This window comes from Nicotiana tomentosiformis, chromosome 7 (genome assembly GCF_000390325.3).
Source record: "Nicotiana tomentosiformis chromosome 7, ASM39032v3, whole genome shotgun sequence".
Classification (NCBI taxonomy): Eukaryota; Viridiplantae; Streptophyta; class Magnoliopsida; order Solanales; family Solanaceae; genus Nicotiana; species Nicotiana tomentosiformis.
This window is the reverse complement of record NC_090818.1, coordinates 11331487-11350298: the sequence shown is the minus strand read 5'-3', so window position 1 is coordinate 11350298 and position 18812 is coordinate 11331487. Positions and strand designations below refer to the sequence as shown.

Below are 18812 nucleotides of genomic sequence, written 5' to 3'. Positions count from 1 at the left end.
TAACTCAATTCCGAATCCAAATCGATGTTCAAAACTCAAAAATTCATATTATGAACTTTAGGCCAACACCCCCAATTTCCTCTTTATATTCATCAACCAATTGCTAAAAATGAAGATAGATTTATGGAATATAATCACAAGTGAGTTAAGAACACTTACCGTAAGTTCTGTGAAACAATTCCTCTCCAAAATCGCCCAAACCGAGCTCCAAAATCTGAAAATGGTAAAAAATCACGAACCCTAGAACTTAGAGGGTTCTGCGCAGCACTTTCGCAAATGCGGACAAGAGGTGTCACCTGCGACCCTCGCTTCTGCGGAAAACAACTCGCTTCTGTGAGAATAGCTTGGCCAGCCCAGATCGCTTCTTAGATGCCTAGGACCGTGCAAGCGGTCACGCTTTTGCGCTACAGGCACCGCACCTGCGAAGACCCTCGCTTCTGCATGTGTATTGTCACTTTTGCGACCATCGCACCTGCGAGCCCTTTTCCGCAGGTGCGATCACACCAGAGCCAACAAATCTTCAAAAATTCTTCAACTTCGAACCTTGGTCCTTTAACCACCCGAAATCAACCGGAAGTCCCCGGGACCTCAACCAAATATGCCAACAAGTCTTATATCCCAATACGAACTTAGTTGAACTCTCAAATCACCTCGAACAACTTCAAAAATATGAACTACACACGGATTCAAGCCTAATAAACTTCAAAATTTCCAAATTCTACAAACGACGCTGAAACCTAACAAATCATGTCCGATTGACCTCAAATTTTGTACACAAGTCACATTTTATATTACGAACCTATTCCAATTTCCAGAATCGGATTTTGACCCCGATATCAAAAATTCAAACCCTCGGTCAAACTCCCCAAAAATTTAACTTTCGTCATTTCAAGCCTAATTCCACTACGGACCTCCAAATAATTTTTCAGACATGCTCCTAAGTCTAAAATCACTATACGAAGCTACTAGAATAATCAAAATTCGAATCCGAGGTCGTTTACATATAGATTAACATCCGGTCGACTTTTCCAACTTAAGTTTTCCATTTAAGAGACTAAGTGTCTCAATTCATTCCGAAATCTCTCCTGACCCGAACTAACTAATCTGATAGGTCATAATACACCTATAAAGAATAAATAGAGCAGTAAATGGGAGAACGGGGCTATAATACTCAAAACGACGGGCCGGGTCATTACATTCTGCTTGTTTATTCCCAACCTACAATGACTCTCCATCTTTGATAATAAGGATAACGTCATTAGACCATTATGAGAAGTGTTATACCTTGATCTGAGTGCATAGTTTTTACAGTATGAGACTAGGAAAGACATTTAAGCCATTGTAGCACACATCAAACACAGATCATACTAGCCAATCATTTAAGGGAAGACTCAAGCAAGAACATATGTGGTTTATCAAACCAAGTTTCAGCATATTCTTTTCAAATGAACCTTGTTGAGTGCTTTGGTGAATATGTCAACAATTTGTTCCCGCTGATTAAATTAAACCATGCCCAACTGCAGAGGAACCTACTTCAAAACCAGTTCCCTTGAATGATTTCTCAACATGAGTGCTTATGATTTTGTTTTTCACTTGAAACTTGACTTCGAATAATATCCATGTCAAAGTCATCATCCAACATATTCTTTTCAACTAAAGTATCAGATTCATCAAAAATCACATAAGCACTTTCAAGCTTACCATCCACAACTAAATACACATAATTTATAGAGTGAGAGAGAGTCTTACCTATCTTACTTCTATTAATAATTTATCCTTTCTTACCAAATGGCACACTCCCTCTTTTGAAGACTGTTCGTGAGAAAACATTTAATGTATCTTCAGTTATGTGCCTTGAGCAACCAATAAAAAAATCCAAGTAGCGCAATTGGTCGCTCTCTCTCACTTTAGCCAGCAAAACTAGATTAGAGGTTAGATTTAGGAATCCATACTAGCTTGGGTCCCTTCTTTTGACTAAAAGGATGAATCAAGTGTCTCTCAATCCAATTAGGCAAAATATATTTTTCATTCTTACTTTTGCCTTAAACAAAGTTGTGCAACTATCCTTAAAGTGATCAGCGTTACCACAATGCGTGCACAACTTATTTTTATGAACTTCCACATATGTAGGATCCAGCTTATACAAAGATTTTTCATATCTAATTTCAGTCCTATTCCTGTTATGATTTTCTTTTAGCCAATTTAGCGCATCCGAGAACTTGTTCCACTTAGTGATTCTGATAAGTTCATAATTAGTTTTGTTCAGATTCTCTTCAAGTAATATATCCTTTTCAATTTCAAGGTACAATTTTTCTTTTGTCCTTTTTAATTTCCTTTTCAAGAGCAATCTGAATCTCACTAATTAATCTCTTAACTTTATTTAGTACGTCCTTTGAGTTCAGACTTTCAAGTTTGAGTGCTGAATTTTCAGTTTTAAGAACGTGAATTTGTTCCTTAGGATATTTGATTTGGTTTTCAAGTTCATCATTATTATTATTATCATGACTTAAGGAGTCTAGGTTAACACTTGAAAAACTATTCATCAACTTATCATTATCAGCACTCAACCTATCAATTTCGTTCATCAAAGAGAGCACTACAGGCATCAATTCTTTCTAATACAAAGCATAAATATTTTCTTTGAGATTAGAAGAGTTTATCTCATTTGATTTATTCTCAAAGTTTGAGTCACTCATGGCCATCATAGCCATAATTCCATCTTCATCACCTTTGCTTTCTGATTCTACGTCGTAAAGATCATGAAAACCTACTAGTGTAACGACCCGACCGATCGTTTTGAGTATTACCACATTGTTTCCCTATTTACTACTCAATGTATACTTTATAGTTGATATATGACTTGCTGGGGTAATTAATTTGGGTCCGGTGAGGTTTTGAAATGAATTGAGATACTTAGCCTCCAAGATGAAAACTAAAGTTGAAACGGTTGGCCGGATATTGACTTATGTGTAAACGACCCCGAAATAGAATTTTAATGATTTCAATAGCTCAGTATGGTTATTTCGGACTTAGGAGTGTGTCCGGATATTTATTTTGAGGTTCGTAGCTAAATTAGGCTTGAAATGACGAAAATAGGAAATTTGAGTTTAGAAGTTTGACGAGGGAGTTGACTTTTAAATATCGGGATCGAAATCCGATTCTGGAAATTGAAATAACTCCGTTATGTCATTTATGACTTTTGTGAAAAATGTGAGGTCAATCGGAGTTGATTTGGTAAGTTTCGGCATCGAATGTAGAATTTGGAATTTGTTAGTTTTGAATAGGCTTGAATTGGGGTGCGATTCGTGTTCTAGTGTTGTTCAATGTCATTTGAGGCATCGACTAAGTTCGTGTCATATTATGGGACTTGTTAGTATACTTGGTTGGAGGTCCCATGGGGCTCGTATGAGTTTTGAAAGAGTTTGATAGAGTTAGAGTCTTTTTAGTGAAAATAAATATTGCTGGTGCAACAGGTTCTGGTGCGCACCTTTAGCGACCAGATTTGGCACTTTTAGCGATGGGAATTGGGTTTTTAGTGACGAGAATAGTGTTTTTATTGAGCAGTGGCGTTAGAGACTATCAAGGTAGTTGACTGGCGTCCGCTGACCTTGACTCTCTTTCTTCCAATTTTTGTAATGTTCTATACTCTCAGACAGTGTGTTATCAATCAAACTTTGTATTCATATTAGATGCCCATATACTCAGTGACACCGGGTTTTGGGATTGTTTATATTTGTATTTCTAAGATTTCTTCCGTTGAATTTAATTATTATGTTTTCAAATTTAAAAGATATGGTGGTTTATTGAGATTGTCGGCTTGCCTAGTATTGAGATAGGTGAAATCACGACAGGTGAGATTTTGGATCGTGACAAGTTGGTATCAAAATCTAGGTTACATAGGTCTCACGAGTCATGAGCAGGTTTAGTAGAGTCTTGGAGAACGGTATGGAGACGTCTGTACTTATTTTCGAGAGGTTGCGAACCCTTACGAAATATTTCCCTTTCTTGTATTCTGTCGAGCGAATATGTTGATTCTGGAAACTAAATTTATGTTATTCAATTCTCTCACAGACAGTGATGACACATACTACCGGAACGGACGATCAGCCACCACTGCCACCAGTTAGGGCCACAAGAGTTCGGGGTCATGGTATAGGCCGAGGTAGAGGTCGAGGTGTAGCTCGTATAGCAGTTGGAGTAGCACCTATAGCACCACCAGTTGCTTCAGCTCAAGAGCAGATTCCAGATATAGCTGAGCCAACAGGACCAGCTCAGGCACCAACTGTGCCCATTGTGATTCCAGGACTTCAGGAGGCTTTGGCTCAGATATTGACAGTTTGCACTGGCCTTGCTCAGGTGATTTCGGATCAGGCCGCACCTGCCACCTCTTAGGACGGGGGAGGTACTCATACCCCTATTTCCCGTACTCCATAGTAGGTAGTGCAGGGAATTCAGATACCGGAGGCACTACCAGCCCAGTCGACGATAGCTGCTCAGGCCCCGGTAGTCCCCGTTATGGCATATGATGAGAAGAGGAGACTTGAGATATTTGGGAGGCTTCAACCTCTATTATTTAGCGGTGTTGAGTCAAAAGATGCTCAGGGTTTTCTGGATAAGTTCCAGCGGATGCTTCGGACAGCGGGTCTTCTGGAGACCAATGGGGTCTCATTCACTACTTTTCAGTTTTCTAGGGATGCCTTCAGATGGTGGGAGGCTTATGAGAGGCACAGTTTGGCCGGTGAATCACAACTTACATGGCATGAGTTCTCTGTTCTCTTTTTGGAGAAGTTCGTTCCGCAGTCTCGCAGGTACGAGTTGCGCAGACAGTTTGAGCAGCTTTGGCAGGATGGCATGTGTGTGACCCAGTACGAGATGAGGTTTTCTGAGTTGGCTCGTCACGCAGTTTGGTTGATTTCCACTGATAGGGAGAGGATTAAGAGGTTCATTGATAGCCTTACATATCAGTTGTGGTTACTTATGACTAGGGAGAGGGTATGGTGCCACTTTTGATAAGGTGGTTAACATTGCTCGGCAGATAGAGGTGGTCTGTAGACAGGAGCGTGGTGAGAGGGAGGCCAAAAGGCCTCGAGGTTTGAGGGTTCTGGTGGGGTACCTTCTAGAGGGCAGTCCTACCACAACAGGGGTCGCCCTTACAGGCACGGTCAAACGGGTCGTCTAGTTCATCGTAGTTCATCATCCAGCCACGGTCCATACAATTCTCATCAGGGCCAATCATCCCTCAATGCCCTGCCGGCCTATAGTTTGCCTCGTGCTCCTTCAGTTCAGGGATCATCTGTACCAGGTTCTTCTGGTAGTTATTCCTGTTCTCGAGGTCTACCTCAGAACTCGCCACCATTTTTCGAGAGGGATTGCTATGAGTATGGAGAGTTGGGATCATGTGAGGAAATATTGTCCCCACCTTTTGCGAGGTCCAATTCAGCAGAGGAGTCAGGCTACTACTTCTGCACCAGTTTCTCCACCACCCATCTCGGGGTGGCTCTCAGTCAGCTAGGGGTCGCCCAAGAGGGGGAGGCCAATCAGATGGCGGTCAGACCCAATTTCATGCTTTTCCTGCCAGGCCAGATGTTGTTGCTTCAGATACAGTGATAACAAGTATTGTCTCAGTGTGCCAAAAGGAGGCTTCTATATTATTTGACTCTGGTTCCACTTATTCGTATGTATCATCGTACTTTACTCACTATCTGGATATGCCCGTGAGTCCTTAATTTCACTTGTTCGTGTATCTATGCCCGTAGGCGATACTATTATTGTAGATTGTGTGTATCGGTCGTGTGTGGTAACTATTGAGGGACTGGAGACTAGAGTTGATCTCTTACTGCTTAGTATGGTTGATTTTGATGTAATTTTTGGTATGAACTAGTTGTCTCCATGTCATGCTATTTTGGACTGTCACGCAAAAATGGTGACATTAGCGATACCGGGATTGCCTAAGGTCGAGTGGAGAAGTTCTCCATATTTTGTTCCCAGTAGGGTAATTACTTACTTAAAGGCTCAACATATGGTTAGGAAGGGGTATTTGTCATATTTGGCCTTTGTGAGAGATACTGAGGCAGATACTCCTACTATTGATTCAGTACCGGTAGTGCGGGATTTTTCGAATGATTTCCTGCAGACCTGCCAAGTATGCCACCCGACAGAGATATTGATTTCGGTATTGACTTGGTGCCGGGCACTCAGCCCATTTCTATTCCTCCGTATGATATGGCATCAGCTGAGTTGAAAGAATTGAAAGAGCAACTTCAGGAACTCCTATATAAGGGGTTTTTCAGGCCTAGTGTGTCACCTTGGGGTGCACCGGTTCTATTTGTGAAAAAGAAAGATGGCACTATGCGTATGTGCTTTAATTACAGGCAGTTGAACAAAGTTACAATCAATAATAAATATCCTTTTCCGCGTATTGATGATTTATTTGACCAGCTTCAGAGAGCGAGGGTATTCTCCAAAATTGATTTGAGATCCGGTTATCACCAGTTAAAAATTAGGGATTCGGATATTCTAAAGACGACATTCAGAACTTGATATGGCCACTATGAATTTCTCGTAATGTATTTTGGGATGACCAACGCCCCAACAACATTTATGCACTTGATGACTATTGTATTCCAGCATATCTTGATTTATTTGTCGTAGTATTTATTGATGATATCTTGGTGTACTCACGTAGCCAGGAGGAACATGCACAACATTTGAGTATTGTACTACAGAGACTGAGGGAAGAGAAACGTTATGCCAAATTATCTAAGTGTGAGTTCTGTCTTAGTTCGGTTGCATTCTTAGGACACATAGTGTCCAGTGAAGGGATTAAGGTGGATTCGAAGATAATAAAGGCAGTTCAGAGTTGGCACAGGCCATCTTCAACTACTGAGATTCGGAATTTTCTTGGATTGGATGGTTATTATCGTCGCTTTATGGAGGGCTTCTCGTCTATTACATCACCCTTGACTAAATTGATTCAAAAAGGTGCTCCATTCAGGTGAACGCATGAGTGTGAAGAGAGCTTTCAGAAGCTCTAGACTGCCTTGACCACAACTCTAGTTCTAGTTTTGCCTTCAGATTCAGGCTCTTATACAGTGTATTGTGATGCTTCTCGGATTGGTATTGGATGTGTCTTAATGCAGGAGGGTAGAATGATTGCTAATGCTTCGCGCCAGTTGAAGCCACATGAAAAGAACTACCCTATCCATGATTTAGAATTGGCAACCATTGTTCATGCATTGAAAATTTGGAGGCACTATCTCTATGGTGTGTCTTGTGAGGTATTTACATATCATCAGAGTCTTCAGCACTTATTCAAACAGAAGGATCTAAATTTGAGGCAGCAGAGATGGCTGGAGCTGCTAAAGGACTATGATATCACTATTCAGTATGATGATCCCCATTTGCTTGTCCTTAAGAACACAGTTTAGCACGGTGATGCCAAAGATGTTACTATTGGAGATGATGGGGCATTGAGAATGCAGGGTCGTATTTGTATGCCAAATATTGATGGACTGCGTGAGTTGATTCTTAAAGAAGCTCATAGTTTGCGGCATTCCATTCATCCGGGTGCCGCTAAGATGTACCAAGACTTGAGGCAGCACTATTGGTGGAGAAAAATGAAGAAAGATATAGTTGAGTTTGTAGCTCGGTATTTAAATTGTCAACGGGTGAAATACGAGCATTATAGACCGGGCGGATTGCTTCAAAAACTTGAAATTCCGGAGTGGAAGTGGGAGCCTATTACCATGGATTTCGTAGTCGGACTCTCACGTACTTTGAGGAAGTTTGATGTTGTTTGGGTGATTGTAGATCGGTTGACCAAGTCTGCGTATTTTATTCCAGTTAGTACTACTTATTCTTCGGAGCAGTTGGCTAAAATGTATATCCGCGAGACTGTTCGCCTATACGGGGTGCTAGTATCTATCATTTCAGATCGGGGCACGCAGTTTACATCACAGTTTTGGAGAGCAGTGCAAAAAGAATTAGGTACACATGTTCTGTTGAGTATCGTATTTCAACCTCAAACGAACAGATAGTTTGAGCACACTATTCAGATATTGGAGGATATGTTGCGCATTTGTGTCATAGATTTCGGGGGTTCTTGGGATCAATTTCTTCCACTGGAAGAGTTTTCTTACAATAACAACTACCAATCGAGCATTCAAATGGCTCTGTATGAGGCTTTATATGGGAGACGGTGTCGGTCTCCGGTGGGTTGGTTTGAGTCTGGTGAGGCTAGGCTATTGGGTACTGACTTGGTTCATGATGCCTTGGAGAAGGTTAAATTGATTCAGGAGCTACTTCACACGGCGCAGTCTAGACAGAAGAGTTATGCCAATCGGAAGGTCCGTGATGTTGCTTACAAGGTTGGGGAGAAAGTTCTACTCAAGATTTCACCCATGAAAGGTGTGTTGTGATTCGGGATGAAGGGCAAGTTGAGCCCTCGGTATATTGGGCCTTTTGAGATACTTAAAAAGATTGGATAAGTGGCCTATGAACTTTCTTTGCCACCTAGTCAATCGAGTGTTCATCTAGTGTTTCATGTATCGATGCTCCGGAAGTATGTCGTGGATCCTTCTAATGTTGTGGATTTCAGCACAGTGCAGTGGGATGGTAATTTGACTTATGATGTAGAGTCGTTGGCCATTTTAGACCGGCAAGTTCGAAATATAAGATCAAAGAACATAGCTTCAGTGAAAGTGCAGTGGAGAGGCCAGCCAGTCAGAGAAGCTACCTGGGAGATGTGGAGCAAATATCCACATTTATTTGATACTCCAGGTATAATTCTAAACTCGTTCAAGGACGAACGTTTGTTTAAGAGGGGGAAAATGTAACGACCCGACTGGTCGTTCTGAGTATTACAACCCCATTCCCCATTTACTGCTCAATTTATACTTTACAGTTTATATTGACTTGTTGGGGTAATTGATTCGGATCCGGTGAGGTTTTGAAATGAATTAAGACAGTTAGTCTCAAAGATGAAAACTAAAGTTGAAAAGGTTGACCGGATGTTGACTTATGTATAAACGACCTCCAGAATAGAATTTTGATGATTTCAATAGCTCGTATAGTGATTTCGGACTTAGGAGTGTGTCAAGATATTTATTTTGAGGTATGTAGTTAAATTAGGCTTGAAATGGCAAAAATAGAAAATTTGAGTTTGGAAATTTGATCGGGGAGTTGACTTTTTGATATCGGAAATCCGATTCTGGAAATTGGAACAACTCTGTTATGTCATTTATGACTTGTGTGCAAAATTTGAGGTCAATCGGAGTTAATTTGGTAGGTTTTGACATTGAATGTAGAATTTGGAATTTGTTTGTTTTGAATAGACTTGAATTGAGATGCGATTCATGTTTAATTGTTGTTCAATGTAATTGGAGGCATCGACTAAGTTCGTGTCATATTATGGGACTTGTTAGTATACTTGCTTGGAGGTCCCATGGGGCTCGGATGAGTTTTTGGAAGAGTTTGATATTTTCAGCATAAGCATGTAATGATCCAAAGGTCCATTTTTAGTTCTAGAGATCGAAATTCGATTTCGAGACTTTCGGGAGTGATAATTAATTATAGGAATGATATGAAAAGTTTGATCTAATTTCATCAAGTCGCGTTTGGGTTTTTAGCACGAAATATGAGTTAATTGTTTAACGAGCGAATCTGGTAACGCATTGAGCAAATGAGCTCTGAATTGCGTTTCGATTAATGGACTGGGTTCGTATTATTTGTGACTCATAGGAACAAGAATCATTGAATTCCGAGTTCGTATGATGGAGTTAGAGCCTTTTTAGTGAAAATAAATATTGCTGGTGCAACAAGTTCTGGTGCACACCTTTAGCGACCAGATTTAGCTCATTTCAACATTTTTGGATGAAAGAACACAGCTTGGGGCAATGTTTGAACAATAAATTACGGAAAATATTGAGGTAAGTCACTTGGGATCATTTCTACTCCATAATATTAAATTATCATCGAATAATCCGACTAGATTACATGATTTTGAGGTGTAAATCGGGGATTTGGACCTAAGGATTTAAAAATAAGATTTGAGGATTTGGAGGTCGAGTTGATGTCAGAATTTGGTAAAATTGGTATGGTTAGACTCGTGGTTAAATAGGCTTTCGGATTTTATAACTTTCGTCAGGTTCCGAGACGTGGGCACCACAGGCGATATTTGGGTGAAATTTTGAATTTTGATGAAAAATTTGTATTTTCATATGGAATTAATTCCTATAATTTTTATTGAGTGAATCTTATTATTTGTGGCTAGATTCGAGGTGTTTGGAGGCCGATTCGCGAAGCAAAGGCATTGCAGAATAAATAATTACACGGTTTGAGGTAAGTAACACTTCTAAACTTGGTTCTGAGGGTATGAATCCCTGAATTTGGTGTTATATCAATTGTTTGAAGGTAATGCACATGCTAGGTGACGAGTGTGTGTGCGTGCACCATAGAAATTGTGACTTAATAAATTATGTGGAGTTGTAAAATTAAAGAATCATGTTATTATCCGAACATTTTTCACGTGTTAGAAAAAATTGAGTAAAGACTCGTATTAAAAATCATGATTGGGCTACGTGTCGATATTTTGGGACCCACAGGGCCGTGATGCTGTTGAATTGAATTGTTTTAAAAATGTATATTTCATACTAAGTCATGTTCATCCAATGTGAGTATAATTATGGGATCGGGGCTGCCCGCCTGCAACAGGCCATATTGGCTTTATATATATTATTATTATATGGAACGGGGTTGCCTGCCTGCAGCAGGCATTATAGACTTTATTATTATACGGATCGGGACTGCCAGCCTGTAGTAGGCCATATCGGCTTTATATCACGTTTAGGCTGAAGGAGCCCCTCCGGAGTCTGTACACACCCCCAGTGAGCATTGATGATTATATATTCGGGATGAACTTGCCTTACTTATTTATATTGTGAAAAGTTTTCCCTAGACATGGACCTTGTCTGTAGCATTTATATTTGGGGATAAATTACCCAGGACTGGATTGGCCTTATACGGTACTGAGTGACTGACTGTCAGTCGATGTGTATATGTGTGTGTGTGTGTGTGTGTGTGTGTGTGTGTGTGTATATATATATATATATATATACGGGATTGAATATCTCTAGGCTGGATTGGCCATAAACAATACCGAGTGACCGAATGATTAGTGACCAGTAGTACATGAGGTCTTTCCACTGAGATGTCACATTCCTCATATCATGCAGAATTGATCTATTTTGCTTGTACTAAGTTTAACTGTTAAACTCGAAAGCATGCCTACATTTCTGTACCATTATTTATGTACACTATACTTGCGGAGCTCGTCACTACTGTCAGCCCAGAGGTTAGTCTTGTTACTTATTGAGTTGGTTGTACTCATACTACACTTTGCACCTCGTGTGCAGATCCAGGTGCTTTCGGACACGGCGACTGTTAGATCTCAGAGTGCTATTCGTTAGAGACTATCAAGGTAGTTGACTAGCATCCGCAGACTTTGACTCTCTTTCTTCCAGTTTTTGTAATGTTCTATACTCTCAGACAGCGTGTTATCAGTCAGACTTTGTATTCATATTAGATGCCCATGTACTCAGTGACACCGGATTTTGGGAGTGTTTATATTTGTATTTCAGAGATTTCTTCCGCTTAATTTAATTATTATATTTTTAAATTTAAAAGATATGGTGGTTTATTGAGATTGTCGGCTTGCCTAGTATTGAGATAGGCGCCATCACGACAGGTGAGATTTTGGGTCGTGACAACTTTCAAGAGGGATATTAAGATCGACAACAAGAGTTCTGGTTAAGGTAGAACAACCAAAGCATTAGGAGGAAATATACACAAAAAAATATTATTCACAAAGAAGTGTTCGTTAAGATACCATCACATTAAATACTTTTAAATTATAATACATAATTATCTAACTAACATGACAAAATTGATCATTTGTGTAAGTTTTGATGATGTCCTTTTATTTTAAATTCATGTATTATGCTAATGTAATAATATTTTTCGGCAGTTAGATGATTGTTGTATTATTATGCATAAAATTTTTCTTATTAATTAAATTGTTCCTTATGATAAATAAATGTTTAAATTATCATGTGTCATTATTAAAGTACAACGCACGTTCATAGATACTAATTTTCTAAAAAACACGAACGAAAGACATTGAATAAATTAAAATTGTATTCTTCGTTCTTTCTCTCAGCAAACAAATTAAAAATATAGAATTTTCATTCTGATATCAAGTTATTAATGTTTAGAATCAGGTCGATTATTCTAACTTGCTACTGTCTTTTTCTTTAAATTTGAAATTTATTTTTTGTATTTCTATACTAGTATATTGCTTTTCATTATTTTATGAGAATTTAAATATGTCAACTATAAAGATTAAAATAATTTAAATATGTCAACTATAAAGATGAATCATGTTACTTAATATGTACTAAACTTTGACTTTACGCCCCAACGTTTTTGAGCCACCCCTGCTACCACCATCATTCCCTAACTGGCCAGTTGCAAAATCAACACTTCCAAAAGACCTCAGGTTATCACCAGACTGGCTATGAGCTTGCAAAACCTGACCAGAAACTTAGCCATTTTGCCAAACCTGTTTAAAACTAGTCCTTCCACTAGGAAGTTCCAAACTTGCAAAAATAATGTATTCATTATTTGAAAACTCTGCTTCAATTCTTGGCACATTAAAACTCAAAGAACCTTGTCTTAACTGAGTAAGATAATCAGCAATAGGAGCAGTGTAAGCTTGAATTTGGCCACTGGAATTTTTAAATGCAACCAAACACTGTGTACCAACCATTCTTCCTCCATTAATATTTAAACCCCAAGCTACCCAATCTGAATCTGTAACTCCTCTATGTCTATAAGCAAGATCAACTGTGTGATTATCTGAATGATAAGTCCAGTGAAGAACAGAATTGAGCAAAGGTAGAGGATTACAAGTTGCAAAATTCTGATTATTTCTAAATGCAAAAGCTGAACAGTTTTGTGTTTGAGCATAAGAAGTAGTAGAAAATAGACTTAATAACAAGAATGATGAAAACAACAAAGTTTTTACAAGTCTATCCATATTTGAGAACCAAATTCAAGAACTGGCTATTTTTGCAAGAATTGGCTATTTATTAAAGGGAATTGTCTTTGTTCGGTTTTGGATGATTGAATCAAGAACTAAAAGCGGCTTAGATTTTATAGATATTGGAAAGAGATGAAAGGAAGGTGAAGCAGGTAATGACAATTTTAGGGAGTTAGTTGACTGTTTCCTTTGGGTGGAATCTTACACCTCGTTTGGATAATTGTGATGTATCATTTTATAATGTATCGTATATTATTGTATCGTATTGTACTATATCATTTTGATGTATATAATATTTGGATAAATTGTATTATTTATCGTCGTTTCATGATATCATGCGCCAACAATATGAAAAATAAACTTCCAATATTATAAAGAAAAAGTAATGTACGAGATAAAATTATTATATAAAAAGGCATGGTAAAAGATAAAATAAGATTATTTAATAATAAGGAAGAGCAAGATGAGAGGAAAAAATAAGAAAACGATGCGACCACGCCAAATCGGTCGTTCCATAAAGTGACATTTTTCGTCGTTACGTAACGATGAATTTAACGATACGATACAATAAAATTTAAGTAACAATCAAAATAAACATTGTATTTCAAGTAAAAATACGATACAATACAGCAGGTAACAACTATCCAAACAAGTTGTTAGGCAAATATGTGGAAAAACTAAGTTTATTAGAAATTAAACACAAAGAAGAGTTCTAACGGAAGTAACCAGGAAAGTGTTTGAAAAAAAAGTTTGGTTTTGTATTAAATACAGAGATTGAATACCTTTCTAAAACTGACTTGGCTTGCTGCTCAAACTAACCTTGCTTTCACACATGGAAAAGTCTTAAATTTATTAATTTATAATTTTGCGGTTAATTCATAAGGGAAAATCAGTTTGTTAACAGCTTTACTTTAATTGGTATAAGTTTTTGTAAATTAAATCCCAAAAGATTTTAAATTCAATAACCATTTAATTAGATCTTAATATGGTATTGATCTATTCCATTAATTTTTTATAATTATTTTAATTTTTAGTCTGCTAACTCCATCATACTACATGATATCAACTAAAATGAAGAGAGTACTTTTAATTTGTAGAAAATGAGAAATGCAAGTAAAAGAGGGTGATTTAATTTTTTTTTTCCTGGAATTGAATTTTCTTTCTCCGTTTCCTCTCCTTTAATATAGCAATTTTTAAGATTCCTCTCTATCAATGACTGAAGCTTAATTAAGAGAGGGAGAGAGTATTAAATATTGTTGAATATTAAAAGTAAAAGAGAGGAATAGAGAGAAAGAAAGAAAGGGAAGTATCCTGCGTGTTGACTAGGCCTGTTCATGGATCAGATTGGATCGGATTTGGCACATTTTGGACTATTCGATTGGATTTCGGATTTGATAAATTGCAATCCGAATTCGAACCAAATTAAATTCGGTTCGGATTGGATTTTTATATTTGGATCGGATAAATATTTCGGATTACGGTTCAGATTGTAAGCCTTATATATTAAGATGCTTATTCCATGAGTTCATCTCTTAATGATCGGTGTAGCATAACCATCAACATACTCTATAAAGAGGGGGTCTAACAACTGATCCATAAAGATTTACCTAGCTAGAACGAGAAGGAAATACATACTCTATAATGATAAACAACATCAACAATTCAATATGGATTCAAAAGGTTAAGCTAAATAATATTAGTTGATAATTGTAGCAACAGAACTGAACAAACCCAAAAGGTTAAACTGAATAATACTAGCTGATAATTGTAGCAACAGAACTAAATAAACTGATTATCAACAAGGCAACAGATCAACAAAATAGATATAGGTATTCCACTATTTAAAGGATGAACTCAAGAAGGCAAAAAAACATTAAAGAATTCCAACTTCTATCTCCCTCTAAATTCCAGATGTACTACTCCCCTTTGTTTCTGCAATAACAAAGGAAAGGTTTAAACTTTAGTGAAAAAACTGAAACATAAAATCAAAGACCAATACACTGGACAAAAAAATAACTAGTGAAAGAATTATACCAGCAAAATATAGTTCAATAATCTTCATCAATACTATATGTTGACGATGCAAGGCTCTTTTCCAGTATTGACCATTTCTATTGAAAGTTTAAAACCACACATATATTAACATAAAAAGAATCCAAATAACATACAAATAAGTTATCAAATATATATATCAAAACAAAGAATAAAAGAAGAAAGATAGTCTTACCAAGTTCAAGTTGGTCAAGATTATCTAAATCTTCCTCAATTTTAACCGAAGTTGTTGATTCGTTACGAAGTCAATCTTGGATACACACAAGAGCTTGAACCAATCTAGGAGTCAATGAACTCCTAAATGGATCAAGTATGCGTCCTCCAGTACTAAAGACCGATTCAGATGCAACACTAAAAATTGGTATGGCTAGCATATCACGTGCCATATTAGCAAGAGTGGGAAATCTAGGTGAGTTTAACTTCCACCAACCTAGAACATCAAATTTATCTTTTTCTTCCTCAACATCTTCACCCAAATATTTATCCAACTCTGTTTTTAAGTCAATACCTCCACCACTCTTATGCCTCTTTAAATCTAGCATGAATTTTGAGAATGATGATGAAGAAGAACATGAAGATGGAGAAGATGGAGGAGATGGAGAAGATAGAAATGAATCACCATTCATTTTGACATACTCACTGAATAAAGTTTTCATATATGTCTTCACTTCCTCTTGTATTTTCACACCTTTTGTTTCTCCAAACATAGAAGTAAGTGCGAAAGAAAAAGAGTAAAACTCGTGGCGTGGATCCAACACACATAAAATAAATACCATCTTGTTCATCTTGTGAGGATCACCCCAATACTTGTCAAATTTCTCTTTCATATTCTTTGCTATTTCTCGCACGGCAACATCTTCATTTTTCATCAATTCTTTCAAAGAAGAACCTACCACACAGATCTCAAGAAAATGTACATTAGATGTAATATAAAGTATGCCCGATACCTTCAAGGTGAGTTCATAAAAAATTTCAAGAAACTTCACAATACGTCTTATACTTTCCCAATCACTACTTAAAAGTGGACCTGCAGGCTGCCCATCCTCACAAATACAATTAGAAATACAATGCATCAATCCATAATCAATATCATAATATTTTGTAAAAGCATCCTCATAAACTGCCGCAACCTTCAACATCAAATATGTGGAGTTTCACCTAGTTGGAACATCCAGACACAATGATTTTTTAGATATTATCTTATCAAGATCACAATATTCTTTAAACCTCTTCCATCTTGCGGGAGATTGCCTTATATACCTGACAACTTGTCTTATTCGTTCAATAGACACACTCCTTTCTTTCAACCCATCTTCAACAACTAGATTGATGATGTTATCCATACACCTCACATGAACATGCTTACCTTCCATCAAATTTGTATTTCATCTAGTAAATTTTTTGGATAATTCTTTAACCATAACATCGTTAGAGCTTGCATTATCAACAATCACAGTAAAAATTTTATCCAATCCCCATTCAAGCAAACACTTAGCAACACCACTAGCTAAATCTTGACCCTTGTGACTAGTAATTGGACAAAAAATCAATATTTTTTTATGCAATTCCTAATTCTTGTCAATATAATGTACTGTAACACACATATAGTTAATTCGTTGAATAGAAATCCATGTGTCAGTTGTAATGCAAATTCTCTGTTTTGATTCTTTGAAAATTCTCTTCAAAACATATCTCTCTTCATTATAAATCTCAAGACAGTCTCTAGTCACAGTAGTACGAGAAGGAACATGAAATAAAAGTTGAAGAGTTCTCACAAAATCTCTAAAATTCTCCTTTTCAACAGAAATAAAGGGTTGCTCATCAATAATTTTCATACGAGCTAAAGCCTTCCTACATGCCTCTTGATCAAATTTTTATGGGATTACTGATACATCACCTGTTTGACCACCCTTTTTTGGTTGAAAAGCTAGTCTCGGTTGGCTGGTGTCCACCTTATGGGGATTGTTCGGGCACTTGATCATATAGGATAGCAAATTGCTTGTACCTCTGTTTTTTGTATTTGCTACATATTCGTCTTGACAATACTTGCATTTTGCTTTTTTAATCCCTTCGTCATCAGTGAACTTGTCGAAATGGCCCCAAGCAACTGATCTTTCTTTCATGCCTTTTCTTTTCTTAGAAGCAGATTCACAATGGAGTGTGTTCGTTGTGGGATTATTTGAAGCACCACTTTCAGTATCTTTTAGGATAATTTGAAACTCATTTCCCTTCTCTACCTCTAGCTCTGTCATCTATGAAACAAGTATAAAATAAAATCCATGTAAAAAATCAGTACCGGTAGTTAAAAAAGGATAGCGAAGAAATATAAGAACCCATAAAAGTGCTTAAGTGCACGAGCTAACACCAGACAAAAATTCATGCAAAAATTTAATATTTAAGCTTTGAGAAAATTAGATGAGCAGCAGTATATTTTTAATCAAATAGCATCTTTGAAAAATTTAAGTTCTAAAATAGAAAGGAGGGAGAGAATAAAAAATCAAAATCTTAGATCAATCTAAAATAAAAATCGACCATAAATAGGAAAGAATCAATCAATAATCTAAAATGGAAAGGATGGAGAGAATGAAAAATTAAAATAAAACCAACAAACCTTACTTCTAGAGAGCAAAGATGAAGCGGAGATATTGAAGATTTGGAGTGATGGAGGCAGGTCTAAAAGCTCTAAGAGATACTTGCTGATGTGAGAGAAATAAGACAAATGAAACCCTATTTGATGGCACTCTCACTTTTATATGTAGGCCTTATATTTCGGATTTCGGATCGGTTCGGATTTAAATTAAGCTAAATCGTATCTGATCCGATATCCAAAATATTTAAATCTATAATCCAAAATCTGATCCAAATAGTTGAAATCCGATCCGTACCGATCCAAATAACATGGATAGGTTCGGATTTTCGGTTCGACCCAAATAATACACAACCCTAGTGTTGACCCAGCTTTAGTTGACTAAGTATTGTTGAGTTGGTACACCCTTAGACACATGTATAAGAACGTTCTTATATTCGCTCATTCGTTAAATATTTGAAATAGTAAAGTGTGGAATTAAATACACAGGACATTTTTTACGTGAAAAACCTACTTGATCAAGGGAGTAAAAATCACAACCCACCTCTAGGATTTCTCACAAAAACTTCATTAAAACAATGAGCAGTTTCAGAAAATAAAACTCTTATAACCTAAGAGACTAAATCCTAGCCACTTGACTGCCTACAACTACTATGGTTGTAGAAAAATGCTCAAGTTAACTCTAGCTTAAGACTTGAATTCTCTCATGGAGAAAAACCTCTCGAAATGCTTCTTATATAAGCAAATAAGATTACAACTCAATAACCCTAATGCAATGAATTAGACTAGACACAATGAATTTGACATTGTGTCAAGGAACAGGTTCTCTAGTCTGGTTCTTCTGCACATTCCAGCCTTCAATATCCACTTTAGAATTTTGAACTCGTTTTTTCTTACTTTCCTCTCAATTTACTCTGAAGAAATAATGGAAATGTGTGCCTACAATGAAGTAAGTATGGACTACATATAGGTAACACGTTAGTAGCATAAAGAGTCCAAATCATAAAAGAAAATAAATAATAAGAGACCTACTTCATAAAGAATTTACCATATATGACTATATGGTTTTTCTTATTT

At 37.1% G+C, this 18812-nt stretch overlaps 2 protein-coding genes across 2 annotated transcripts; both read right to left on the bottom strand.

Moving 5' to 3' along the window:
• Window positions 1-12598: 12598 nt before the first annotated feature.
• Window positions 12599-13093, bottom strand: LOC104087028 (cytochrome b561 and DOMON domain-containing protein At5g47530-like). Its single transcript, XM_033653619.2, has one exon. It carries the CDS (start codon window positions 13091-13093, stop codon window positions 12599-12601), a length of 495 nt encoding a protein of 164 aa, XP_033509510.1.
• A 2300-nt stretch (window positions 13094-15393) lies between these two features.
• LOC138895243 (zinc finger BED domain-containing protein DAYSLEEPER-like) lies at window positions 15394-17400 on the bottom strand. The gene is made up of 3 exons (XM_070179915.1): window positions 17035-17400; window positions 16149-16278; window positions 15394-16037 (listed from the first exon to the last, which is right to left on the bottom strand). Exons 1-3 carry the CDS (start codon window positions 17398-17400, stop codon window positions 15394-15396), a joined length of 1140 nt encoding a protein of 379 aa, XP_070036016.1.
• Between the last annotated feature and the right edge of the window lie 1412 nt (window positions 17401-18812).